The sequence below is a fragment of the Anser cygnoides genome, chromosome 30, assembly GCF_040182565.1.
Source record: "Anser cygnoides isolate HZ-2024a breed goose chromosome 30, Taihu_goose_T2T_genome, whole genome shotgun sequence".
Classification (NCBI taxonomy): domain Eukaryota; kingdom Metazoa; phylum Chordata; class Aves; order Anseriformes; family Anatidae; genus Anser; species Anser cygnoides.
Window position 1 is genome coordinate 250,119 of NC_089902.1, and position 27,626 is coordinate 277,744.

Sequence of the window (27,626 nt, forward strand, 5' to 3'; positions counted from 1 at the left end):
TGTTATCAGCGCTCTTCTCATACTAATCCAAAACATAGCACCCTACCAGCTACTAGGAGGAAAATTAACTCTGTCTTAACTGAAAACAGGACAAATGCTACACCTAACGGTCACAACCTGCCTGAGATTAACTTGAGTTAAACTAGAAAAGAGAGACAGACAGTTCCTTACTAAGTAAATACTACAACTAGAATCAGTTTCTTCAGTGTGGCTTTCAGCTCCTGGTTCCTCATGCTGTAGATGAGGGGGTTCACTGCTGGAGGCACCACCGAGTACAGAACTGCCACCACCAGGTCCAAGGGTGGGGAGGAGATGGAGGGGGGCTTCAGGTAGGCAAATATGGCAGTGCTGATAAAAAGGAAGACCACGGCCAGGTGAGGGACGCAAGTGGAAAAGGCTTTGTGCCGGCCCTGCTCAGAGGGCATCCTCAGCACGGCCCTGAGGATCTGCACATAGGACAACACAATGAAAACAAAACAGCCAAATGCTAAACATGCACTAACCACCAGAATTCTAACTTCCTTTAGGTAGTCTGAACCTGAGCAGGAGAGCTTGAGGATCTGGGGGATTTCACAGAAGAACTGGTCCACAGCATTGCCTTGGCAGAGGGGCAGGGAAAATGTAATGGTAGTCTGCAGAAGAGCATCAAGAAAGCCACTGCCCCAGGCAGCTGCTGCCATCTGGGCACAAGCTCTGCTGCTCAGGAGGCTCCCATAGTGCAGGGGCTTGCAGATGGCCACGTAGCGGTCATAGGACATGACAGTAAGAGTAAAATATTCTGCTGATATAAAGAAGAGAAAGAAAAAGACCTGTGCAGCACACCCCTGATAGGAGATGGCCCTGGTGTCCCAGAGGGCATTGGCCATGGCTTTGGGCAGAGTGGTGGAGATGCAGCCCATGTCAAGGAGGGCGAGGCTGAGGAGGAAGAAGTACATGGGGGTGTGGAGGCGGTGGTCGCAGGCTACGGCGGTGAGGATGAGGCCGTTGCCCAGGAGGGCAGCCAGGTAGATGCCCAGCAAGAGCCCGAAGTGCAGGAGCTGCAGCTCCCGTGTGTCTGCGAATGCCAGCAGGAGGAACTCGCTCACAGAGCTGCTGTTGGCCATTTCCTGACTTTGGACACAGCTGTCTGTTGGAGAAGAGAAGGCAGAAAAAGGTTAGAGCAGACTTCTCTGAGGAAAACCTATTGTAACTGTTTGAGCACTCTCATCCCTTCATCCCTACAATCCCTCTCATCCCTACAAAGCTTCTCTCTTTGTAGGAGAACCTTTCTGCAGCTCTATCACTTGAATCCCGGCTGATGCTCTCTGAGAGTGGCACTGGGAGCAGGGGCTGCTGTGTGCTGCAGAGGAGTCTTTCCTTCTGTGAAGCAGGAGGGAAGCAGGAACAAGGGGGAAACTCAAGTTGTCCACTTATGAGATCCATAAACTTTGCAGTGTTGTTGCAAAGAACTCATCCAACCACAGTGTAGAGCAAGGTAAATATCCTTATGCTTAGGACAGTGATCACACTTTTGTGTTTCCAAATAAGTGGCAACAGCTTAAAGCAGAAAAGCTTCAGTCCAAGTGCATCGGGATAGAATCCTCACCTGGTCTTGCATGAGCAGGATCTCAGCTTTTCCCTCCTATCCAGGGCTGCAGAGGCCTCACTCCAGCTGCCCACAGGCAGCCATCCAGCAGCACGGACATGGCCTTAGCATGGAGGTGTCTCCTCCTTGGGGCACCTGGATGACACAAGGATGCCACGAGACAGCTGCATCCTGCTGGAGAGCAGCCTGCAGACCAGAAGCACACCCCACAGACAGACATGAATATCCGCAAGCTGCGGTATCCCAATATCCCATTTGCATCACCTGCAGTGCCTTATGGAGGCTGGGCCACCCTGCTCTTGGCTGACTGGGGGCACCTGGCTTAGGGCACTCCGAGGGACTTCTGCCAGAATTCCTCACCTCACAGTGTAACCCAGCAGGACTCCCAAAGCCTACTGCACTGCCCACTGCCCTCCCAGGAACAAGACCCAGCAGGAGACCCTTCCAGGACGTGCAGCTGCATGGCCCTGCAGCCAGAGACGTACCTTGTCAAGGGCTGTGCAGATTTCTCCTGCAGGCAGCTCTCAGCATCCTCCCACTGCCAACTGCCTCCAAGCAGTCTCTCCTTCTCTCCTGTCCCCGTGCCACCTGCGGTCAGAGCCCCCAGCCCTGCTGCGCTGTGCACAGGAGCTGCTCCTGGGCAGAGCTGTCTCTCTGCACCAGGGCCCCCTTGCCACGAGCTCTCTCTGTCCCAGGAGCCCGGCCCAGCTCAGCACCAGACGCCCAGCCCAAGGCATTGGAATCCCCCCTTGGGGGGCTTTGCTGAGGAGCCCATGAGCCTCAGGCACTGAGAGACAATTGAAGCCATCTCTCAACAAGTCCAAGTCAGAGGCAAGTTTCCTGCAGTGTCCCCCTGAGGGCCAGCACTGACACAGCCTCCCTTGGAGCTCGTTAGAGCAGAGCATTGGAGGCAGTGAGGACAAGGAGACAAAGGCAATGTCAAGGTCACACTGATGTGTAGGACAACTGGATGTGTTTCACCAAGCACAACGGTCAGGCCTTGACCCCTAGCCCCTGGGAGATAAGCTGTCTCCACGTAGGTCTCAGTGGCACAGACAACAGCCAGAGCCATGGACACAAAGCCCTGGGTCCTGTTGGGACTCTCAGCCTTGCCACAGCCCTTGCTCCTCTCCACACCAGACTGTCCTAGGGACTCCCACACCTGCACATCTTTCCCTGCTGGCTGTAGACCCTTACATGTGTGGTGTCTCAGCGGATCTGAGCTGAGTCTGATAATTCAGATCTTCTTGGTGGCCATGCTCCTTGTAAGGCAGCTCTGTAGGAAGCTGGCCTGGTTCCTGGTGAGCAGCACCACTGCTCGTATGGCATCCCTCATGGGGGATGTTCACGAGTCTATGGAGCTAGATGGGATTCCCCTCTTGGTACTGAGGGAGCTGGCAGAAGTGCTCACCAAGCCGCTTTCCATCATTTCTCAGCAGTCCTGGCTATCAGGGGTGTTCCCAGTCAACTGGTGACAAGGAAATATGATGCCCACCTACAAAATGGCTGGAAGGAGGATCTGGGGAACTACAGGCCTGTCAGTCTGACCAGTGACGGGGAAGTTCATGGAGCACATTATCTTGAGTACCATCATGCAACACTTAGAAGACAACCAGGTGATCAGGCGCAGTCAGGAGGGCTTTATCAAAGTCAGGTCCTACTTGACAAGTCTAAACTCCTTCTATGACAAAGTGATGCACTCAGTGGATGATGTAATGGCCGTGGATGTGGTTTATCTAGACCTCAGTAAGGATTCTGAAACTGTTTCCTACAACGTTCTCCCAGAGAAACTGGCTGCTCGAGGCTTGGACGGGTATCTGCTTCTTTGGATTAAAAGCTGTCTGGGTGGCTGGGCCCAAAGAGCTGTGGTACATGGAGCTAAATGGAGTTGGAGGCCGTTTTGTAGTGGTGACCCCCAGGGCTCAGTTCCGGGGCCAGTTCCCTTGAATATTTTCATCAATGATCTGGACAAGGGGATTAAGTGCACCCTCAGTAAGTTTGCAGACAACACCAGGTTAGAAGCGAGTGTTGGTCTGCTCGACGGTAGGTGGGCTCTGCAGAGGGTCCTAGATAGGCTGGACTCATGGGCCAAGGCCAAATCTATGAAGTTCAACAAGGCCAAGTGCTGGGTCCTGTACTTGGGGCACAACAACCCCATGCAATGCTGGGGAATGGCGCATGGAATGCTGCCCATGGGAAAGGGACTTGGGGGTATTGGTGGAGAGTCGGCTGAATAGGAGCCAGCAGGGTGCTCAGGTGGCCAAGCAGGCCAACAGCATCCGGGCTTGTACCAGGAATGGTGTGGTCAGCAGGAGTAGGGAAGTGATTGTGCCTCTCTACTCAGCCCTGGTGAGGCTACACGTCAGGTATTGTGTTCAGCTGTGGGGCTCTCAGCATAAGAAGGACACGGATCTATTTGAATGAATCCAGAGGAGGGCCACGAGGATGATCAAGGGGCTGGAGCACCTCTCCTCTGAAGACAGGCTGTGGGATTTGGTGTTGTTCAGCCTAGAGAAAAGAAGGCTCTGGCGAGACCTTATGGCGACCTTCTAATACCTAAAGGGGGCTGTAGGAAAGCTGGGGAGGGACTCTTCATCAACTAGTGTAGTGATAGGACTAGGGGAAATGGTTTTCAATTGAAAGAGGGTAGGTTTAGATTAGATATTTGAAAGAAGTTCTTTCCTCAGAGGGTGGTGAGGCACTGGAACAGGCTGCCCAGAGATGTTGTGGATCCCCCCTCACTGGAAGTTTTGAAGGCCAGCTTGGATGGGGCTTTCAGCAAGCTGGTCTAGTGGAAGGTGTCTCTGCCCACGGCAGAGGGGTTGGAATTTTAGGATCTTTAAGGTCCTTTCCTACCCAAACTACTCTGTGATTCGCTGATTCTGTACATCCAAAACACAGCACCACACCAGCTCCTAGGAAGAAAAATTCAGTCTATCCCAGCTAAAACTCAGACTATATCTACCCCTTACTCCATACCATTGTTCCTATGTCATACTCAGGTCTGACACTTTCTAAATAGCTACCACCACTTTTCCTCTCTTTTGATATACACACAGAGGTATCTTGCCCTTAGTATATTTATGTCCTGGTTTTGGTTAGGATTGAGTTAATTTTCATCCTAGTATCATAGAACCGTAGAGTGGCTTGGGTTGGAAGGGACCTTAAAGATCATCTAAGTGAACTCCCCCCAGATTCCACAAACTAGATCAGGTTGGCCAAGGCCTCATCCAGCCTGGCCTTGAACACCTCCAGGGATGGGGCATCCACAACTTCTCTGGGCAACCTGTTCCAGTACCTCACTACCCTTACAGAGAAGATTTTCCTCCTAATGTCTAGTCTAAATCTCCCCTCTTTTAGTATAAGGCAATTCCCACATCCTCCTGTCATTATCTACCCGAGTAAAGAGTCCTTCACCATTTTTTTTAGAAGACCCCTTTAAGGATTGAAAAGCTGCAAGGAGGTCTCCCTGGAGCCTTCTCTTCTCCAGGCTGAACAAACCTAACTCCTTCAGCCTGTCTTCACAGGCGAGGTGCTCAAGCCCTCTGATCATCTTTGTAGCCCTCCTCTAGATTTGCTGTAGGAGGTCCACATCCTTCTTGTGCTGGTGGCCCCAAACCTGGACACAGTACTCCAGGTGAGGCTTCACAAGGGCAGAGCAGAGGGGGACAATCACCTGCCTCCACCTGCTGGCCACCCCTCTCTTGATGCAGCCCAGGATGCAGTTCGCCTTCTGGGCTGTATGTCCTCACTGCTGGCTCATGTCGAGCTTTTCATCTAGCAGAACCCCCAAGTCCTTCTCTGCAGGGCTGCTCTCAATGAGTTCTTCTGCCAGCCTATCCCCATGTCTGCGATTTCCCAGGCACAGGTGGAAATGAAAGATTTCAGGGAAATGAAAGACTTGGGAAGCCTGACTGGCAGTGAAGACTGAGGAGAAGACGTTGCTGAGTCCCTCAGCCTTCTCCATGGCTGTCATTACCAGTTCACCCTTCTCATCCATCAGAGGAGGTACACTCTCCTTGGCCTTTCTTTTCTGATCAATATATCTGTAGAATCTCTTCCTGTTATTCATTGCTTCACTTGATAAGCTCAGTTCCATGAACAGAAAGTATGCATGATACTGAAGCATGCGTGAGGGCTTGGGGAAAGTAACCCTGGGTCCAGAGAAGCCATTGGGGAAATAAAATTTATACGTAGGAAGCGTAATTTTGTGGAGGTGCAGAGCTGATGGGCACATTGTTCAGGATGATCCTAAAGACCTTGTGTCCTTTTCCTTCCTGACTACAATGCCACTTCTGTCTCAAGACTAGAGTAGCCAACAGAGGTGAGACAGATACTCTGGGATCAAGAATGTCATCCGAAAGCTGATCCCAATAAGATATGGGGAGGTCAGGAGCAGCCTGGACAAGAGAGATGTGAGATTTTGGGGTGGGAAGAAGAGCTTGGTCAGAATAAAATTATAATTTTGTACAGGTAAGAGGGTTCATGTAATGTTGATGCTGCGGTAACACTGACTTAAAACTGTAACGTATGGCCCTTACCTTACTTGAAACAAGAATTTTAATCCTTAAACCTAAATGCTACTACAACACTCTGAAAGGAATCCATTTTCTCTCTTGTTCACCCTGATCCCTTCCCTTAACACCAGCACTGAAATGCTCTATTTAACCCTAGACATCTTGGCAGACCTAAAACACCCCTAAACCACAAAGCTTATCCATACCTTAACCACAGACCTGACACCACAAGCAGAACACCAAACATTCCCACTAAAACTCTGGTTAATCTCTAACCCCGAAAGTGAAAAACAGGTACCGAGGGCCTAGAGAGGTCAGCTCTGCCTCAGGATGTCCTGCCCCAGCAGGAGGAATGTGACTGGGGCAGTGACTGGGAGGTCACTTCTGTCTCTGCAGCTGATAGGGCAGCAGCAGGAACGTGTCACGCAAAGGGACTGTGAGGTGCCTTGTGTCTGGAGGTGGCAGGTCAGCCTTGGCTTCTCCCTGGGATGTGCACTTTGGGGCTGCCATCTGCCAGTGGCCCTGCTAGGCCAGCAGAAGGCCCCTGCTTGGCATGCTGCCTGTGGGATCCCCTCTGCCTCCATGCCCAGGAGGACCCAGACAGAAAGAAGGCCCGCACAGGGGTTGTGCTGTCCCTTCTGCTTGAGTCCAGGCCTGGACAGCAGGAGGCCCAAGGCTTGGCTGTGTCTAGCCAAGAAGCTGCAAGGCCAGCAGCAGGCCCAGGCCTTGGAAGATGCTGCTGAGGTGACTTCTGTGTGCTTGGCTGACAGGCCGCAAGGAGCCTGATGGGTTGGGATGCCTGCTTCAGGAGAGGTTTCCACCCTGATGGAGCTTCCTTTGGTAGTAGGAAAGAGCAGGAGAGGAAAAACTGCCACAAAGTGCACCTTGGAAGGTTGGCACTGGCCATGAGGAGGAAGAAATGCCCAGGGGAACAACTGGTCTTGCTCCTAGAGCCCGAGGCAAAGAAGGCATTAAGTGCCTAAGCCTTTACCTCATCTCTTGTCACCAAGTTTCCCCCATATCCATTAAAGGATGATGGTTCTCCTTAATCCTCCTTTATTAACATATTTATATAAACAATTTTTTATTTTTATTTTTTGCCTTTGACAAAAATCTGTCCCTCAGATAGCCTGGTGTGGAGAGGACAGAGGCATCTGACAAGGCTGAGAGTCCCAACAGGACCCAGGTCTTTGTGTCCATGGCTCTGGCTGTTGTCTCTGCCACTGAGGCCTAGGAGGAGACAGCTTATCGGTAAAGCACCAGGGCCTCATTGCCTCCTCGCCCCCACCCATGAACCAGGCAGGGCTCGTACCATTCTCCTGCACTTGCCCATGCACATCCCCATCTCCTCCTGCCCCAGGAAGAGCCCTGAGCAGTGTGTGAAGGGAAAGGATCTCCCTTTCCAGGGGCTGGCGGTCAAGGCCTGGTCCTTGTGCTTGGTGAAACACATCCAACTTTTCCTACACATCAGTGTGACCTTGACACTGCCTTTGTCTCCTTGTCCTCACTGCCTCCAATGCTCTGCTCTAACGAGCTCCAAGGGAGGCTGTGTCAGTGCTGGCCCTCAGGGGGACACTGCAGGAAACTTGCCTCTGACTTGGACTCCTTGAGAGATGTCTTCAATTGTCTCTCAGTGCCTGAGCTTCGTGGGCTCGTCAGCAAAGCCCCCCGAGGGGGGATTCCAGTGCCTTGGGCTGGGCGTCTGGTGCTGAGCTGGGCCGGGCTCGTGGGACAGAGAGAGCTCGTGGCAAGAGGGCCCTGGTGCAGAGAGACAGCTGTGCCCAGGAGCAGCTCCTGTGCACAGCGCAGCAGGGCTGGGGGCTCTGACCGCAGCTGGCACGGGGAGAGGGGAGAAGGAGAGAGGGCTTGGAGGCAGTGAGGAGCGCAGCAACAGAGGGCAGCGTGTGGCAGGACAGATCTGCAGGCTCTTGGCACTGTGAGTCTCTGGCAGCAGGGCCATGGAGGTGGGGTTGCCAGAGGGGTCTTCTACAGCTGGCACATCCGATGCCTGATAGCGTCTCTCTGGATAGCTGTCTCTCTGTTTCTCCAGCAACGTGTAGAAGATGCTGTAGAGAATGGCATTTATTAGAGGAAATTTCCAGAGGAATACTGAGGCTTGGTTTATGTGAAGGGAAAGGCTTATTTGGATTCTTTGCTTTCAGATTCCTGCAGTGGAGGGGAATCTGAATGAATCTGAGTACACAGCTTGTGGGATGGGTCTGTGAGCATGGACAGGGAGGAGATGTGGGGACACAGAAGCGGCTCCCAGCAGGGACATAGGAAGGCAACAGGCACATGGGCAGGTGGTGAGAGGGAGCTGCTGCCAGAAATGCTGTGCGAGGGAGGGCTCAGGCACCTCCCTGCCAGCCCCTGCAGGGCAGGCACCTTCCCTGGGACACCCCCTGCTCTCCTCTGCCACCAGCACAGCCTCTGCCCTCAAGCCCCCGCTGTCCCCAGCAGGAGCTGCCTCCTCTGCAGGCAGAGCTGCAGCACAGGAGGGTGTGCTGAGTGTCCGTCTGTCCCTCCCTGGCCTTGCCTCCCCTGGCAGCAGCACGCTGCCATTCCTCCTGGCTTCTCCACCTGGCCGTGCTGCTGCTGCTCTTGTTCCCAGGCTGCCTGGGGATGGGGGTTTCACCTGCCCATGGAGTGAGCCCTCGGGGTGCTTGGGGGAAGGGGAGTACGGGGACAGGGTGAGGGGTCTGGAGATGAGCACTTGGAGCCTGGATTCTTCTGCTCTCAGCAGCATCCATTCTTTTTCAGGTGCACTTCTGTGTGCAACTGTCTTGTAGATCAAAGAAGTGCCAGCAGAGGGCAGCTGATAGCAGGACTGATGGACTTAGGGTCTAAACACTCTAAAGGACTCTGGGCTGTAAGGGTACAGTCCCTTTGTCTCTGAGGATCTACAGGGTCTTACTTGGAGTGCAGGAGAGATGCCAGGACTTCTGACTTAAAAGCAGCCTTCAGGTGTCTTGGGGCAGCTAGAATAAAAAATACAAAAAAATATATAAAAATAAAAATCCCAACAGCACTCCTGAGCAGTTGGTTTGAATGTGAGCCAAACTGGGGAAAAGTCTTCGATATTAGGAGTAAAGTAAAGCTGAGATGACACCAAATTCCTCTTTATGTCTGGCTGTAGCACAGGACTGACTCTTCCATTGCCCACAGCAAAGTCTCCTGCTCCCAGGGACACCCTAAGGTAGGACCAAGTAGAACTCAGGAAAGGGACCTGCCATATGCCTGCCTGGATGTGGAATCATTTGGGGAGATTTAAATGAGAAATGGTGGGAGTTTTCCTCTGCTAAGTAGGTTGTACATTATTAATGTCTTTCTATTCTTTGAGCAGAACCCGATGCGACTTAACAGCAGATGTCCAACAGCAGCTCCATCACCGAGTTCCTCCTGCTGGCATTCGCAGACACGCGGGAGCTGCAGCTCCTGCACTTCGGGCTCTTCCTGGGCATCTACCTGGCTGCCCTCCTGGGCAACGGCCTCATCCTCACCGCCGTAGCCTGCGACCACCGCCTCCACACCCCCATGGACTTCTTCCTCCTCAACCTCGCCCTCCTCGACCTGGGCTGCATCTCCACCACTCTCCCCAAAGCCATGGCCAATGCCCTCTGGGACACCAGGGCCATCTCCTATCAAGGGTGTGCTGCACAGGTCTTCTTTTTTGTCTTCTTCATTGGAGCAGAGTATTCCCTTCTCACCATCATGTCCTACGACCGCTATGTTGCCATCTGCAAGCCCCTGCACTACGGGAGCCTCGTGGGCAGCAGAGCTTGTGCCCAGATGGCAGCAGCTGCCTGGGGCAGTGGCTTTCTCAATGCTGTCCTGCACACGGCCACTACCTTTTCCCTGCCCCTCTGCCAAGGCAATGCAGTGGACCAGTTCTTCTGTGAAATCCCCCAGATCCTCAAACTCTCCTGCTCAGATGCCTACCTCAGAGAAGATGGGGCACTTGTGTTTAGTGTTTCTTTAGTATTTGTTTGTTTTGTTTTCATTGTGCTGTCCTATGTGCAGATCTTCAGGGCAGTGCTGAGGATGCCCTCTGAGCAGGGCCGGCACAAAACCTTTTCCACGTGCCTCCCTCACCTGGCCATGGTCTCCCTGTTTGTCAGCACTGCCATGGTTGCCTACCTGAAGCCCCCCTCCATCTCTTCCCCATCCCTGGACCTGGTGGTGGCAGTTCTGTACTCAGTGGTGCCTCCAGCACTGAACCCCCTCATCTACAGCATGAGGAACAAGGAGCTCAATCATGTGCTCTGGAAATTGATGACTAGATGTGTTTCGGAAGCAATAAATTTCCATTCTACCTCTGCAGATGACTAATAATGTCAATGACTACAAGAACAACTAATATTATAGATATGATTATTTTTGTGTGTTTGTATATTTATGAGTGTTTTCGTTACAGAACTTTCTTTGTTTTAATACGGCTAAAGTTGCCCATTAAAATGGTATGATTCATCTGATTTCTTTTACAGTATGTACCTGTCGAGTCTAGCTCAGAGATGCTGTATATGAGGAGCCAGGCCTTCTGTGAATTGAAATAAAAGAAAGGAGCCTGCACTGCCTTCCTTGTGTGACGTCCTTCCTGTGAGAGCTGCTCGGGCTCTGCAGGGGCAGTGCCACGTGCAGGGCTGCAGAGGAAAAGAGTCCCATCCCAGCAGCACGGCCAGGGAGCACCAGCGCTTGGGGCATGCCGAGCTGCTCTCTTGCCACTGCCCCCCTCTGGTGCTGAGCCCTGCTGGTGGGGTCAGGCCCGGCTGCTCCTGTAGCTTGGTGCCAGTGCTGCTGTGGGGCTGTGCTGGGACTGCAGGCAGGGACAGGCAGTGGGCACGGCAGTGGCACAGCCGGCCTGCGCTGCAGCACTTCCCTCCTAAGGGGGGATCTCCTCCAAGGTGGACTGACCACAGCTCAAGGGCTCAATCTGCTGTGAGCAGGCAGAGGAGAGCTCTGCAGCCCCAGGGCACGCAGCAGCCCCAGCAAAGGAGTCTGGCGAGTGATTTGACTGCAAGGTCCCTCCTGTCCTAGCACCTCCCAGAACTGGCACGGCACTGGCTCCTGTGTGTCAGAGAGGCTGGGAGCCCAGGAGCTGTGCCATGGGCTGGAAGGAGCACAACCAGATCTCTTCTACCTGGGCAGATTCTGGGCCAAAAAGGGGGTGTTTTGTAGGTGTGGTATTACGAGATCAGTGTTGCCTCAGAAGCTCCAAGTCCAGTAGGCAGCTAATGGCTGTTAAGTGGCCTGTGAGGTGACTTTTTTCTGAAGAAGCTGACAGGTCATCCCTTGACTCCTGGCTGGCATCTGTGCCTTTAGGCTCACATCTGCTGGTCTCCATGATAGGACACTCTTGTTTAGTGTTTATTTATCATTAGTTTGTTTTCTTTTCATTGTGTTGTCCTATGTGCAGATCTTCAGGGCCTTGCTGAGGATGCCCTCTGAGCAGGGCCGGCACAAAGCCTTTTCCACGTGCCTCCCTCACCTGGCTGTGGTCTCCCTCTCTGTCAGCACTGCCACAGTTGCTCACCTAAATCCTCCCTCTATTTCTTCCCCATCCCTGGACCTTATCATGTCATTTCTTTATTCGATGTTGCCTCCAGCACTGAACCCCCTCGCCTACAGCATGCGGAACAAAGAGCTCAGGCATGCTGTGTGGAAACTGATGACTGGATGTGTTCCAAAGGCAAGAAGTTTCCAGTCTCCTTCGGCATATGACTCATAATGTCATTAGTTACAGGAAAAACTATTTTTTTTTTGTATCTTTATTACAGGCTTTTCATATCTTTAATTATGATATTGTTGCCCATTAAAATGATATGGTGCATCTCAAGGCCAGCAGCAGGCCCAGGCCTTGGAAGATGCTGGTGAGTGTCTATGATGAGACTCTAACTTTGTGTTTCAAGGAACAGCTGGTGAGGGTTGATGAGACACAGGTGAAATGATGGAAATGCTGGGATGAGAGCAAGGTGGTGGAAAGAGAAGGGTGTCTGCAGACTTCAAGGAAATAGGGCAAAGTGTGGGACAGCATAGGGAAGCCTGCAGAGGAGAAGGCAGAGGGTGCTGGCAGGAATGGAAGGCCCCAACAGCCCTGATATTTTTGTCCCCTTGGCTAGAGCTTCTGAGGAGACGAGATAGAGTCATTGCAATGGGGCCTCACTGCTTCCTTGATACCCTGTGCAGGGGTGGGGAGGTGTCCTAATGAAGTTCTTCTCGTGGCATCACACTGCCCACCACATCATACAGACCCCAAGAAGAACCCTGAGCCAGACGGGGGGGTGCAGGATCTCCCCTCCCAGTGGCTGGGGTCAGGCCTTGGCCCTTCTGCTTCACCAAAACCAACCAAGACTTTTCTCAGCACAGCGCTTTGCCTGTCTGCAATCATGGCCTCCAATGATCTGCCCTAACAAGTCCCTGGGGAGGCTTTGTTAGCAACAGCCCTCAGTGGGGCCCATTAATACTCCAAGTCACTTCAACTTTTCCTTCTGACTTTACTTTCTCAAGCGGTTACATCATTCACCTCTCAGTACCTGAGCTTCTTAGACTGAGCACCAAAATACACCATGGAACTCATTAAAACAGAGAAAGTCCTAAGCAGCCATATCTCTCCCACAGTTTTCTTCAAGTCTTCAAGACTTGTGTAGCTAATTGGAGAGCTTTCATGGTGTAGTTAAGGAGGAAGTTATCAAGAAACACCTGAAAAAATACACTTTTCTCATCTTAAAGGATTCGTTTAGTTGAATTTCAGTTTGGAGCATTATTCTCTAACTGATATTGATCCAGGATCCTGCATAGGGAGGAAAAGCAGACTCTTGAGGTCTGACACTGCATGGAGAACCTTGCTCCTCACCACCCCAGCCCTGACATTTCTCTCTTTGGCGCTTGCTTCACTTTTCCTTCCAGCAGACTTTGGCACAGAAGTCTGCAGCTGGATGTTACAGCTCCTTTGCACCAGCTCCCTCCTGCTTGCCTTAGAGACCTGGATGCACACAGGCGCAGAAGGGTTTCTCCTTATTTCAAACCAAACAACAGGAAAACATGCAGCAATCTTCCAAAAGCAAAGCAAGCTCCTCATCCTGTATGCCTCCTGTGAGGTTTATGTTCCCAAAAGGATGACTGGACAAGAAGTCTTTTATACTGATAGACCGGAAATTATAAGTGTTAAGATTTGAATTAATCCATATGATATTAATTCAATGATAAATGATGAAGAGCTTTCTAAGGACACAGTTAGACAGACTGCAGATAGATGGGCAAGCTTCAACTCCCTGAAACTCAAAGCAGCAACTGGGTTGGTGAGGGCGGTCTGAGTGATCCAGGAGGAAGGGGAGGGCAAGCCAGGAGAACCATGGGAAGTGCATAGGTCCAGACAGGCAGCTGGAAAGGGGACATTCAACATGGGCTGTTTAATCAAGACAGGTGGATGTACCTGGGAGATGAGGGAGCACATCATGATAGAAAAAGCGATGACAATGCAAGTACAGGTGAACACCAGTTTTTCTTTTTCTGTGATGAAAATACATCCTGAAAATGCCTATTTCTTCATGAGAGAAACTACACTGTGTGACATTTTACGGAAGAGATTGAATCAATTGAGGTAATGAGTAGTTGCTTTATGACTTAAGTCCTGAAGAAAATACTGGGTACTGAGGCAGAGCTTTGCTGTCTGACCATAAGCAACCAGTGCCAAGGTCTTCAGAGTAGTTTACTCACATTTGAAATATTTCCCTGAAATCACATTTCCTGGTTCTGCTTTCAATGAAATCATTAGGCCTCCAGAGGCTCTGGTGCATTTAGAGTAATTCCCTGGATGGAAGCTGTCTGAAAGGACCTGCAGGAGACCAGAGCCCGTTGGTGGATAAGGTGGGGACAGGTGATGTTTCCCGGGCACCTCCACTGCCAGCAGTGCTCTTTCTCCGTGAAACTGCAGCCCAGCCCAGCACAGGAAACCCCTTCACGGCAAATTCCTTCTTCAGCCGTTTCTTGGGATAGACCTAAATTTGAAATGGCCGTTGGGATCCCAAGACACTCTCCGTCCTTCCTAGGAGACAACTAAACATCCATTTACCATCCTGGGTCATGTGTGGAAAACTGAGGCTGAAAGACTCAAGAGCAGGACACTTCAAATGGCTGAGGCAGAACCCATCAGCTTGCACCGCTTTGGGGAACCATCCCCTTCTAACTAGGCAAAGTGAAAAATGTGAAATGCCCCGTCAGATCAATGCGCAGAGTAAGGGAAAGTCACACATATTGTGCTGGAGTGTCAGAAGGCAAAAAGCATTGCATTGTGCCTCAGAGTAATCAAGGAGACCTAATCCAGTTCATCTGTGAGATAAAGCAGAGTGAAGGACGTTGAGTGGTGTCCTAACATGAAGAAGGATGTACATCACTGGTGAAGGAGCTGTCTTTTTGTGCCATCACCAATGCAAATTACACCAGAACTACATCAAATAAAGGTAAGCTGTCCCACCCTGGCCCTGTCACACCACGGGGCAGCGGAGGGACCTTTTTCACTTTCAGCCTCTTTTTCAGAGAGGCTTTGCCCTCTCCCTGCGCACCACGGGGCAGAGCCTGGCCCTGGACGCTGCGTGAGCGCCGTGCAGGTCGTGGCAGGCTGCGGTGAGGGGACGAATGCCCTGGGCCCCCTTCCTGCTCTGCCCAGGCCAGCAAGGGCCCCGAGCGGCCTCGTGTCCCCTGCCCCTGCAGCTCGGGGCTCCCTTCCCCAGCCCTGGCTCTGCAGCACCAAGCCCTGCTGGGAGCCCTCCCCTGCATGCTGCCACCGCTCCCTGACGCTGCTGGTGCCCTCTGCCGGGCACTGCCCAGCCCAGCCCAGCCCCTGCCCACCTCTCCCCACCTCCCGGACCTCTCCCCAGCCCAGCAGCCCAGGCTGGGCTGGCCCCAGGCCAGTGCCCACCGCAGGCAGGCTGCTGCAGGGCTCCGGGCACGGCCAGCACAGCCCCAGCCCCTCGCAAGGCACCGCAGCTGCTGGCACAAAGGCGGCTCTGGGCCTCCCCAGCAGCCCCCGCGCTGGGGCCAGCCACGGCTCAGGAGATGGAGGGCCGTGAAGCTGCAGGAGCCCTGCTCTCCTGCCTGGGACATCCCCAGCACAGAGTGCCTGTGCCCCGCAGGGCCAGCCCCGTTCCCCAGGCCAGCACAAGAGGCCTGGCCCAGGCACAGAGCACCTCCAGATTCCTCTCCAGGATGCCATTTGCCATCAGACCCAGCACCACTGGGACAGTCCCAAGCAGATAATTCAAGGGCCAGTTCTTGTTTGCTGGGCCATAGGCAAGCAAGAAGGCAGCCCCCGGTCCAGCCCTTGGTCCTTCACTAATCACGCTGGGGTTCTGATCCATTGTGAGGCCCAGAAACGCAAGAGGTCTGTTCAGGAAGCAGCTCCTTGGGTTTATTCCTGAAACCAGCTTTGCAAGAGGCGTGCAGAGACATTGAAGAGATGCCAATGTAGGGATAACAGGACTGTCACCAACATACATGAGATCTCAGGGCTTATCCAAATACAAGAAGCACAATGTGGAAGCCAGAAGAGAGCAGCAGTGAAAAGGCCACGTCCTGCTGCTGGCCATGGCCATGGCTCCAGGGAAGCAGCAGCCCCGACCCGAAGGCAGCAGAGAGGCAGAGCCCAGCGGGCAGTGAGGGGCAGCCGCGAGGGCCAGCGGGGCTGCTCCTCCCTGTGGCAGCTGGGCTCTGGGCCCTGAGCCCCTCCTGCGTGCTGGGGCTGCTCCCCCAGCTGCACAGGAGATGGGAAGAGACGGCAGCTGATAACAATGAATTTCTCCTGGCTTCTTTACTGTATTTATCTACATGTGAAGCCCAGTTTTATAAGTACATGACACAGTTCGGTTAAAGTAAGTTAGACAATATAACGGGCAGAATGTTAAGAATAACTTTATTTCAACGAAAACCACAACTTGGAGAAAATATTAAAAAAGACAAATAATAAAAAATATTTTCCTGTTTCTGAAATAAACCTGGAACTCAAGTGAACATTAATGGTTCACAAAAGCATGTGTCCAAAGAGTTTCTTCACTGCCTCCTTGAGGTCCTGGTTCCTCATGCTGTAGATGAGGGGGTTCAATGCTGGAGGCACCACTGAGTACAGAAATGACACCACAAAGTCCAAGGATGGGGAAGAGATGGAGGGGGGCTTCAGGTGGGCAAACACGGCAGTGCTGACAAACAGGGAGACCACGGCCAGGTGAGGGAGGCACGTGGAAAAGGCTTTGTGCTGGCCCTGCTCAGAGGGGATCTTCAGCACCACCCTGAAGATCAGCACATAGGACACCACAATGAAGACAAAACAGCCAAATGCTAAACATGCACTAACCACCAGAAGTCTAACTTCCTTTAGGTAGTCTGAACCTGAGCAGGAGAGCTTGAAGATCTGGGGGATTTCACAGAAGAACTGGTCCACAGCATTGCCTTGGCAGAGGGGCAGGGAAAATGTAGTGGCCGTGTGCAGGACAGCATTGAGAAAGCCACTGCCCCAGGCAGCTGCTGCCATCTGGGCACAAGCTCTGCTGCCCACGAGGCTCCCGTAGTGCAGGGGCTTGCAGATGGCAACGTAGCGGTCGTAGGACATGACAGTAAGAGTAAAATATTCTGCTGATATAAAGAAGAGAAAGAAAAAGACCTGTGCAGCACATCCCTGATAGGAGATGGCCCTGGTGTCCCAGAGGGCATTGGCCGTGGCTTTGGGGAGAGTGGTGGAGATGCAGCCCAGGTCGAGGAGGGCGAGGTTGAGGAGGAAGAAGTACATGGGGGTGTGGAGGCGGTGTTCGCAGGCTACGGCGGTGAGGATGAGGCCGTTGCCCAGGAGGGCAGCCAGGTAGATGCCCAGGAAGAGCCCGAAGTGCAGGAGCTGCAGCTCGCGTGTGTCTGCGAATGCCAGCAGGAGGAACTCACTGATGGAGCTGCTGTTGGACATCTGCTAATTGTGGTCATGAGGTCCTGTACAAGGAGGAGAAAGGCAGTGATAATGTACCACAGGCATATCAGAGGAAAACTCCTTCCATTTTCTCACTTAAAATCACCAAAAATTGCCCATTTCCAGGCAGATATTTTGAAGGTCTCTTTCAATGATTCTGCCTGAGAGCGTCTCTGAGAGCAGGGGACTCATCTGTGGGCAATGGAAGAATCAGTCCTGTACTACAGCCAGAGGTAGTAACATGAAAGTAACATGATAGGAACATGGGGTACTCTCCCATTCACTTTACTGCTGATATCAAAGAGATTTCCCCAGTTTTGCTCCTAGTTCATTTAACTGCAGAGCAGAGGTGTGGAGATTTAGTTATTTAATTATTTGTTTTGTATTTTTGTTTTTAGCTGCCCCACCACACCTGAGGAGTGATTCTAAGGCATAAATCCTGGGTATTCTGCTGCACTCCAAGTAAAACCTTGTGGATCCTCAGAGGCAAAGAGACTGTCCCTTTAGTGCAGAGCGTCCCACAGAGACGACAGCCAGTCTGTCCATCAGTGCTGGTCTCAGCTGCGCTGGCATCTCTTCGACTGCAGGACAATTGCACTAAGGAGGTTCTCCTGAGAAGAGCTTGAACACTGCTGAGGGCAGAGGAATCCAGGCTCCAAGTGCCCATCTCCAGACCCCTCACCCTGTCCCCGTACTCCCCTTCCCCCAAGCACCCCGAGGGCTCACTCCATGGGCAGGTGAAACCCCCATCCCCAGGCAGCCTGGGAACAAGAGCAGCAGCAGCACGGCCAGGTGGAGAAGCCAGGAGGAATGGCAGCGTGCTGCTGCCAGGGGAGGCAAGGCCAGGGAGGGACAGACGGACACTCAGCACACCCTCCTGTGCTGCAGCTCTGCCTGCAGAGGAGGCAGCTCCTGCTCACTGCAAATGATCTATGCTCACCTCAAGCCTGCAGACACCTTCCAAAGGCAGGGCACTGGGCATCGGAGGGTTTGCGGCTCCTAATATCAGCTAGGATAAAGCCTGAGAGGACCACAATGATGATGTTGGTGCAGTCTGTGGGCTGAGGTGCGGGAAGGGACTTTATGAAGTTCATTGATGGCATATTGGTCCCTCTCTGCAATACTCTAGGAGTCTCAATCTCCTGTACAATCCTGACAAACCATTACCATGGAACCTGCCTCCCCTCCACCGCAGGATTCTTCAGGCACAGAGTGCAGAAAAAGACTTGCCTTTCTGGTAGCGCCTGGCTTGGTCTTTCTCTTGAAAATTGCAATCATAAATGCCATTCACTAAAGCATCTTCTACTCCTCACTGGAGAAACAGTGAGACCCATCCCAACAGCTGCTATCAGCCATCGGATGTGCCAGCTGTAGAAGAAGAAGTAGAATTAGAAGTAGAACTTCTACAGTAGAACTTCTACAGTAGAACTGTAGAAGTTGCCCTCTGGCAACCCCACCTGCATGGCCCTGCAGCCAGAGACTCACGGTGCCAAGAGCCTGCAGATCTGTCCTGCCACACGCTGCCCTCTGTTCCTGCGCTCCTCACTGCCTCCAAGCCCTCTCTCCTTCTCTCCTCTCCCCGTGCCAGCTGCGGTCAGAGCCCCCAGCCCTGCTGCGCTGTGCACAGGAGCTGCTCCTGGGCACAGCTGTCTCTCTGCACCACGGCCCTCTTGCCACGAGCTCTCTCTGTCCCACGAGCCCGGCCCAGCTCAGCACCAGACGCCCAGCCCAAGGCATTGGAATCCCCCCTCGGGGGGCTTTGGTGAGGAGCCCACGAACCTCAGGCACTGAGAGACAATTGAAGCCATCTCTCAACAAGTCCAAGTCAGAGGCAAGTTTCCTGCCGTGTCCCCCTGAGGGCCAGCACTGACACAGCCTCCCTTGGAGCTCGTTAGAGCAGAGCATTGGAGGCAGTGAGGACAAGGAGGCAAAGGCAATGTTAAGGTGACCCTGATGTGTAGGAAAACTGGATGTGTGTCACCAAGCAAAAGGACCAGGCCTTGACCCCCAGCCCCTGGGAAGGGAGATCCTTTCCGTTTACACAGTTGTCAGGGCTCTTCGTGGGGCAGGAGGAGATGGGGATGTGCATGGGCAAGTGCAGGAGAATGGTACGAGCCCTGCCTGGTTCATGGGTGGGGGCGAGGAGGCAATGAGGCCCTGGTGCTTTACCGATAAGCTGTCTCCTCCTAGGCCTCAGTGGCAGAGACAACAGCCAGAGCCATGGGCACAAAGCCCTGGGTCCTGTTGGGACTCTCAGCCTTGTCAGAGGCCTCTGTCCTCTCCACAGCAGGCTATCTGAGGGACAGATTTTTGTCAAAGGCAAAATATAAAAATAAAAAATTTTTATATAAATATGTTAATAAAGGAGGATTAAGGAGAATCATCATCCTTTAATGGATGTGGGGGAAACCTGGTGACAAGATATGAGGTAAAGGCTTAGGCACTTAATATCTTCTCTGCCTCAAGCTCTAGGAGGAAGACCAGTTGTTTCCCTGGACATTTCTTCTTCCTCGTGGCGAGTGCCAACCTTCCAAGGTGCACTTTGTGGCAGAGAAAGAGCTCTCCTGCTCTTTCCTGCTACCAAAGAAAGCTCCATCAGCGTGGAAACCACTCCTGAAGCAGGCATCCCAAGCCATCAGGCTCCTTGCGGCCTGTCAGCCAAGCAGACAGAAGTCACCTCACCAGCATCTCCCAAGCCCTGGGCCTGCTGCTGGCCTTGCAGCTTCTTGGCTAGACACAGCCAAGCCTTGTGCCTCCTGCTGTCCAGGCCTGGACTCAAGCAGAAGGGACAGGACAACCCCTGTGCGGGCCTTCTTTCTGTCTGGGTCCTCCTGGGGATGGAGGCAGAGGGGATCCCACAGGCAGCATGCCAAGCAGGGGCCTTCTGCTGGCCTAGCAGGGCCACTGGCAGATGTCAGCCCCAAAGTGCACATCCCAGGGAGAAGCCAAGGCTGACCTGCCACCTCCAGACACAAGGGACCTCACAGTCCCTTTGCGTGACACGTTCCTGCTGCTGCCCTATCAGCTGCAGAGACAGAAGTGACCTCCCAGTCACTGCCCCAGTCACATTCCTCCTGCTGGGGCAGGAGATCCTGAGGCAGAGCTGACCTAGGGGAAACGTAGCTGACCTCCAGAGCCCCCTCGGTACCTGTTTTTCACTTTCTGGGTTAGAGATTAAGCAGAGTTTTAGTGGGAGTGTTTGGTGTTCTGCTTGTGGTGTCAGGTCTGTGGTTAAGGTATGGACTAGCTCTCCGGCTTAGGGTTTTATTTAGGTGTGCCAAGAAGTCTAGGTTTAAAGAGACCATTTTAATGCTAGTGTTAAGGGAAGGCATTAGGGTTAGCAAGAGAGAAAGTGGATTCCTGTCAGAGTGTTGGAGTAGCATTTAGGTTGAGGGATTAAAATTCCTGGTTCAAGTAAGGTAAGGGCCATACATGGCTGTTTTAAGTCAGTGTTACCACAGCATCTACATTACATGAACCCTCTTACCTCTATGAAATCATACGTTTCTGCTGGCCAAGCTCTTCTTCCCACCCCAAAATCTCACATCTCTCTTGTCCAGGCTGCTCCTGGCCTCCCCATGTTTTATTGGGGTCAGCTTTCTTATGACATTCTTGATCCCAGAGTATCTGTCTCACCTCTGTTGGCTACTCTAGTCTTGAGACAGAAGTGGCATTGTAGTCAGGAGGGAAAAGGGCACAAAGGTCTTTAGGAACACCCTGCACAATGTGCCCATCAGCTCTGCAACTCCACAAAATTACACTTCCTATGTATAAATTTTGTTTCCCCAATGGCTTCTGTGGATCCAGGGTTACTTTCCCCAAGCCCTCACGCATGATTCAGTTTCATGCATGCTTTCAGTTCATGGAACTGAGCTTATCAAGAGAAGCAAGGAAATAGAGGAAGAGATTCTAGAGATACATTGATCAGAAAAGAAAGGCCAAAGAGAGTGTACCCCCTCTGATGGATGAGAAGGGTGAACTGGTAATGACAGCCATGGAGAAGGCTGAGGGACTCAGCAACGTCTTCTCCTCAACCTTCACTGCCAGTCAGGCATCCCAAGTCTTTCATATCCCTGAAATCTCTCATTTCCACCTGGGCCGGGGAAATCGCAGACATGGGGATAGGCTGAGAGAAGAACTCATTGAGAGCAGCCCTGCAGAGAAGGACTTGGGGGTTCTGCTGGATGAAAAGCTCAACATGAGCCAGCAGTGTACACATACAGCCCAGGAAGCCAACTGCATCCTGGGCTGCATCAAGAGAGGGGTGGCCAGCAGATAGAGGCAGGTGATTGTCCCCCTCTGCTCTGCCCTTGTGAGGCCTCACCTGGAGTACTGTGTCCAGGTTTGGGGCCACCAGCACAAGAAAGATATGAACGTCTCACAGCAAAATTTAGAGAAGGGCTACAAAGAAGATCAGAGGGCTGGAGCACCTCGCCTGTGAAGACAGGCTGAAGGAGTTAGGTTTGTTCAGCCTTGAGAAGAGAAGGCTCCAGGGAGAGCTCCTTGCAGCTTTTCAATCCTTAAAGGGGTCTTTTAAAAACAATGGAGAAGGACTCTTTACTCAGGTAGATAATGACAGGAGGATGTGGTCTAAACTAAAAGAGGGGAGATTTAGACTAGACATCAGGAGGAAAATCTTTGCTGTAAGGGTAGTGAGGTACTGGAACAGGTTGCCCAGAGAAGTTGTGGATGCCCCATCCCTGGAGGTGTTCAAGGCCACGCCGGATGAGGCCTTGGCCAACCTGATCTAGTGGGTGGAATCTGGGGGCAGTTCACTTAGATGATCTGTAAGGTCCCTTCCAACCCAAGCCATTCTACAATTCTATGATACTAGGATGGAAATTAATCCTAACCAAAACCAGGACACAAATAGACTAAGGGCAAGATATCTCTGTGTGTATATCAAAAGAGAGGAAAAGTGGTGATAGTTATTTAGAAAGTGTCAGACCTGAGTATGACATAGGAACAATGGTATGGAGTAAGGGGTGGATATAGTCCGAGTTTTAGCTGGGATAGACTTAATTTTTCTTCCTAGGAGCTGGTGTGGTGCTGTGTTTTGGATTTACAGAATTAGCGAATCACAGAGTAGTTTGGGTAGGAAAGGACCTTAAAGATCCTAAAATTCCAAGCCCTCTGCCGTGGGCAGAGACACCTTCCACTAGACCAGCTTGCTGAAAGCCCCATCCAAGCTGGCCTTCAAAACTTCCAGTGAGGGGGGATCCACAACATCTCTGGGCAGCCTGTTCCAGTGCCTCACCACCCTCTGAGAAAAGAACTTCTTCCTAATATATAATCTAAACCTACCCTCTTTCAATTGAAAACCATTTCCCCTAGTCCTATCGCTACGCTAGTTGATGAAGAGTCCCTCCCCAGCTTTCCTACAGCCCCCTTTAGGTATTAGAAGGCCGCCATAAGGTCTCCCCAGAGCCTTCTTTTCTCTGGGCTGAACAACACCAAATCCCACAGCCTGTCTTCAGAGGAGAGGTGCTCCAGCCCCTTGATCATCCTCGTGGCCCTCCTCTGGATTCATTCTGCCCAGATGCTGTTGGCCTTCTTGGCCACCTGAGCACCCTGCTGTCTCCTGTTCAGCCGACTATCCACCAATACCCCCAAGTCCCTTTCCCATGGGCAGCATTCCACGCGCCATTCCCCAGCATTGCATGGGGTTGTCGTGCCCCAAGTACAGGACCCGGCACTTGGCCTTGTTGAACTTCATAGATTTGGCCTTGGCCCATGAGTCCAGTCTATCTAGGATCCTCTGCAAAGCCCACCTACCGTTGAGCAGACCAACATTCGCTTCTAACTTGGTGTTGTCTGCAAACTTACTGAGGGTGCACTTAATCCCCTTGTCCAGATCACTGATGAAAATATTCAAGGGAACTGGCCCCAGAACTGAGCCCTGGGGGTCACCATTAGAGAACGGCCTCCAACTCCATTTAGCTCCATGTCCCACACAGCTCTTTGGGCCCAGCCACCCAGACACTTTTTAATCCAAGGAAGCAGATACCCGTCCAAGCCTCGAGCAGCCAGTTTCTCTGGGAGAATGCTGTAGGAAACAGTTTCAGAATCCTTACTGAGGTCTAGATAAACCACATCCACAGCCATTACGTCATCCACTGAGTGCATCACTTTGTCACAGAAGGAGTTTAGATTTGTGAAATAGGACCTGACTTTGATAAAGCCCTCCTGACTGCACCTGATCACCTGGTTGTCTTCTAAGTGTTGCATGATGGTACTCAAGATAATCTGCTCCATGAACGTCCCCATCACTGGTCAGACTGACAGGCCTGTAGTTCCCCAGATCCTACTTCCAGCCATTTTGTAGGTGGACATCATATTTCCATGTCACCAGTTGACTGGGAACACCCCTGATAGCCAGGACTGCTGATAAATGATGGAAAGCGGCTTGGTGAGCACTTCTTCCAGCTCCCTCAGTACCAAGAGGGGGATCCCATCTAGCTCCATAGACTCGTGAACATCCCCCATGAGGGATGCCATACTAGCAGTGGTGCTGCTCACCAGGAACCAGGCCAGCTTCCTACAGAGCTGCCTTACGAGGAGCATGGCCACCAAGAAGATCTGAGTTATCAGACTCAGCTCAGATCCTGTGAGATACCACACGGACAAGGGTCTACAGCCGGCAGGAAAAGAGGTGCAGGTCTGGGAGTCCCTAGGACAGCCTGGTGTAGACAGGATAGAGGGCTGTGGAGGGGACAGAGGCCTCTGACAAGGCTGAAATTCCCAACAGGACCCAGGGCTTTGTGTGCATGGCTCTGGCTGTTGTCTCTGCCACTGAGACCTAGGAGGAGACAGCTTATCGGTAAAGCACCAGGGCCTCATTGCCTCCTCACCCCGACCCATGAACCAGGCAGGGCTCGTACCATTCTCCTGCACTTGGCCATGCACATCCCCATCTCCTCCTGCCCCAGGAAGAGCCCTGAGCAGTGTGTGAAGGGAAAGGATCTCCCTTCCCAGGGGCTGGGGGTCAAGGCCTGGCCCTTGTGCTTGGTGACACACGTCCAGTTTCCTACACATATGGTTCACCTTCACATTGCCTTTGTCTGCTTGTCCTCACTGCCTCCAATGCTCTGCTCTAACGAGCTCCAAGGGAGGCTGTGTCAGTGCTGGCCCTCAGGGGGACACTGCAGGAAACTTGCCTCTGACTTGGACTTCTGGAGAGATGTCTTCAATTGTCTCTCAGTGCTTGAGGTTCATGGGCTCCTCAGCAGAGCCCCCCGAGGGGGGATTCCAATGCCTTGGGCTGGGCGTGTGGTGCTGAGCTGGGCCGGGCTCGTGGGACAGAGAGAGCTCGTGGCAAGAGGGCCGTGGTGCAGAGAGACAGCTGTGCCCAGGAGCAGCTCCTGTGCACAGCGCAGCAGGGCTGGGGGCTCTGATTGCAGCTGGCACGGGGACAGGAGAGAAGGAGAGAGGGCTTGGAGGCAGTTGGCAGTGGCAGGATGCTGAGAGCTGCCTGCAGGAGAAATCTGCACATCCCTTGACAAGGTACGTCTCTGGCTGCAGGGCCATGCAGCTGCCCGTCCTGGAAGGGTCTCCTGCTGGGTCTTGTTTCTGGGAGGGCAGTGGGCAATGCAGTAGGCTTTGGGAGTCCTGCTGGATGGCACTGCGAGGTGAGGAAGTCTGGCAGAAGCCCCTTGGAGTGCCCGAAGCCAGCTGCCCCTGGTCAGCCGAGAGTGGGTGACCAAGCCTCCTTCAGACACTACAGGGGATTCAGATGGGATGTTGGCACACTTCAGCTTGTAGATATCCATCTCTGTCTGTGTTGCAGCCTCCTGTGTTGCAGGAGATCCTGAGGCACAGCTGATCTCTCTTTTCTCTTTGGGACTAGGACTCACTTTTCTGGGTTAGAAATTTAGCAAATGTGTTGTTCAGCTTAGGGTGTCAGGTCTGTGGTTAGTTTATGGGCAAGCTTTGTGGAATAGTTTTTTGTTCTACGTCTGCCTAGAAGTCTAGGTTTAATAGAGGATTTTAATGCTAGTGTTGAAGGTAGGGATTAGGGTGAGCACAAGAGTAAAGGCAAGGGCTTTGGGCTATGGGCTGAGTTTTGCTTCATGGAGTACTTTGAGTTCAAGCATTAAACTAGTGGATTCCTGTCAGGGTATTGGAGTAGCATTTAGGTTTAGGGATTTAGGTTAGTCTTTAAAATTGGGCAATGGCCTTACATCAATGTTTTAACTCGGTGCTAAAGCAGCATCAACATTACCTGAAGCCTCTTACCTCTATGAAATCATTGTAGAGGTTTGCCCACACTTTCCCCTCCCTCTCTAGGAAGGGGGAGAGAATTAGAAAGAAATGAAAACTTGTGGGTTGAGATATATAGAAAGGGTTCATTAGGACAGGAAATAAAGGATAATAATAATAATAATATTTAATAATAATAATAGTATTACTAATAATAATGTGTAAGAAAAAACTGATGCACAATGCAATTGCTCACTACCCGCTGACCGATGCCCAGCCTATCCCCGAGCAGCCGGCCCCCCCACCCCGGCCAGCCACCCCTATATATTGTTTACCATGACGCCAGATGGTATGGAATACCCCTGTGGCCAGTTTGGGTCAGCTGTCCTGGGTCTGTCCCCTCCCAGCTCCTGCTGCACCCCCAGCCTGCTCGCTGGCAGGACAGAGCGAGAAGCTGAAAAGTCCTTGGCCTGGTGTAAACACTGCTCTGCAACAATTAAAATATCAGCGTGTTATCAGCGCTCTTCTCATCCTAATCCAAAACATAGCACCCTACCAGCTACTAGGAGGAAAAATTAACTCTGTCCTAACTGGAACCAGGACAGATATCCACCCCTTATTCCATACCATTTATGTCCTGCTCAGGTTACACTCTTTCCAATACCTTGTAATTAATCACCATCTTCATCTATGATATATAGCAATCATGGTAGTGATGACATACAGTATTATATAATAATTAACATACTACAATTCAACTCATGGGCTATTCTCACCCAGTATTAAATCCCCTTGAGGTACACACCGGACCTCCCCATTCTTTTGCATTACCCACCAAGTGCATCCAGGTCCCTGAGCAAAAGCAATCCCACGAATGGGTTTGCCTTTTCCTGAGGCAGGAGTAACCCAGACTGTTTTACCCAGCATGTTTCTTACGTGCACTACAGGAACTTTATCCCCTTCTACAGTGCGTAACAGGTTTGATTGGGCAGGTCCAGCTCGGTTGGCAGATCCCCTAGTATTGACTAACCAGGTGGCCTTTGCCAAATGTGTATCCCAATTTTGGAATGTCCCAGCACCCATTGCTTTCAGTGTAGTCTTCAACAGTTCATTGTATCGTTCAACTTTTCCAGAGGCTGGTGCGTGATAGGGGATGTGATACACCCACTCAATACCATGTTCTTTGGCCCAAGTGTCTATAAGGTTGTTTCGGAAATGAGTCCCGTTGTCTGACTCAATTCTCTCTGGGGTGCCATGTCGCCATAGGACATGGGCCTTTTCAAGGCCCAGGATAGTGTTCCGGGCGGTGGCATGAGGCACAGGATATGTTTCCAGCCATCCGGTGGTTGCTTCCACCACTGTAAGTACGTGGCGCTTGCCGTTGCGGGTTTGAGGGAGTGTGATGTAATCAATCTGCCAGGCCTCTCCATATTTATATTTCAGCCATCGTCCTCCATACCAAAGAGGCTTGGACCGTTTGGCTTGCTTGATTGCAGCACATGTTTCACAGTCATGAATAACCTGTGCTATAGTGTCCTTGGTCAGGTCCACCCCTCGATAGCGAGCACATCTGTATGTTGCATCTCTACCTTGATGGCCTGAGGTGTCATGGGCCCATCGGGCTATAAATAATTCACCTTTATGTTGCCAGTCCAGGTCCACCTGAGCCACTTCAATCTTAGCAGCCTGATCCACCTGCTGGTTGTTTTGATGTTCTTCAGTAGCCCGATTCTTGGGCACATGAGCATCTAAATGGCGTACCTTTACAACCAGGTTCTCTACCCGGGCAGCAATATCTTGCCACAATGCCGCAGCCCAGATGGGTTTGCCCCTGCGCTGCCAGTTGTTCTGCTTCCATTGCTGTAACCACCCCACCAGGGCATTTGCTACCATCCATGAATCAGTACAGAGATAGAGAACTGGCCACTTTTCTCGTTCAGCAATATCTAAAGCCAGCTGAATGGCTTTCACTTCTGCAAACTGACTCGATTCACCTTCTCCCTCAGCAGCTTCTGCAACTCATCGTGTAGGACTCCATACAGCAGCTTTCCATCTCCGATGCTTTCCCACAATACGACAGGACCCATCAGTGAACAGGGCATATTTCTTCTCATTTTCCGGTAGCTTGTTGTACAGTGGGGCTTCTTCAGCACGAACCACCTCCTCCTCTGATGATATCTCAAAGTATTTGCCTTCTGGCCAGTCCATAATCACCTCCAAGATTCCTGGGCGACTGGGGTTTCCTATTCGAGCCCGCTGAGTAATCAGTGCAACCCACTTGCTCCATGTAGCATCAGTTGCATGATGTGTAGAGGGGACCCTTCCTTTGAACATCCAGCCTAGTACCGGCAGTCGGGGTGCCAGGAGGAGGTGCGCTTCAGTA

The 27,626-nt window shown here is 52.0% G+C and overlaps 2 protein-coding genes across 2 annotated transcripts; one reads left to right on the plus strand and one right to left on the minus strand.

The window, feature by feature from the left end:
• Window positions 1-9,390: 9,390 nt before the first annotated feature.
• Window positions 9,391-10,432, plus strand: LOC136787651 (olfactory receptor 14C36-like). Its single transcript, XM_066984963.1, has one exon. It carries the CDS (start codon window positions 9,469-9,471, stop codon window positions 10,429-10,431), a length of 963 nt encoding a protein of 320 aa, XP_066841064.1. The 5' UTR covers window positions 9,391-9,468; the 3' UTR covers window position 10,432.
• Window positions 10,433-16,114: 5,682 nt separating this feature from the next.
• Window positions 16,115-17,044, minus strand: LOC136787560 (olfactory receptor 14C36-like). Its single transcript, XM_066984871.1, has one exon. It carries the CDS (start codon window positions 17,042-17,044, stop codon window positions 16,115-16,117), a length of 930 nt encoding a protein of 309 aa, XP_066840972.1.
• Window positions 17,045-27,626: the final 10,582 nt, after the last annotated feature.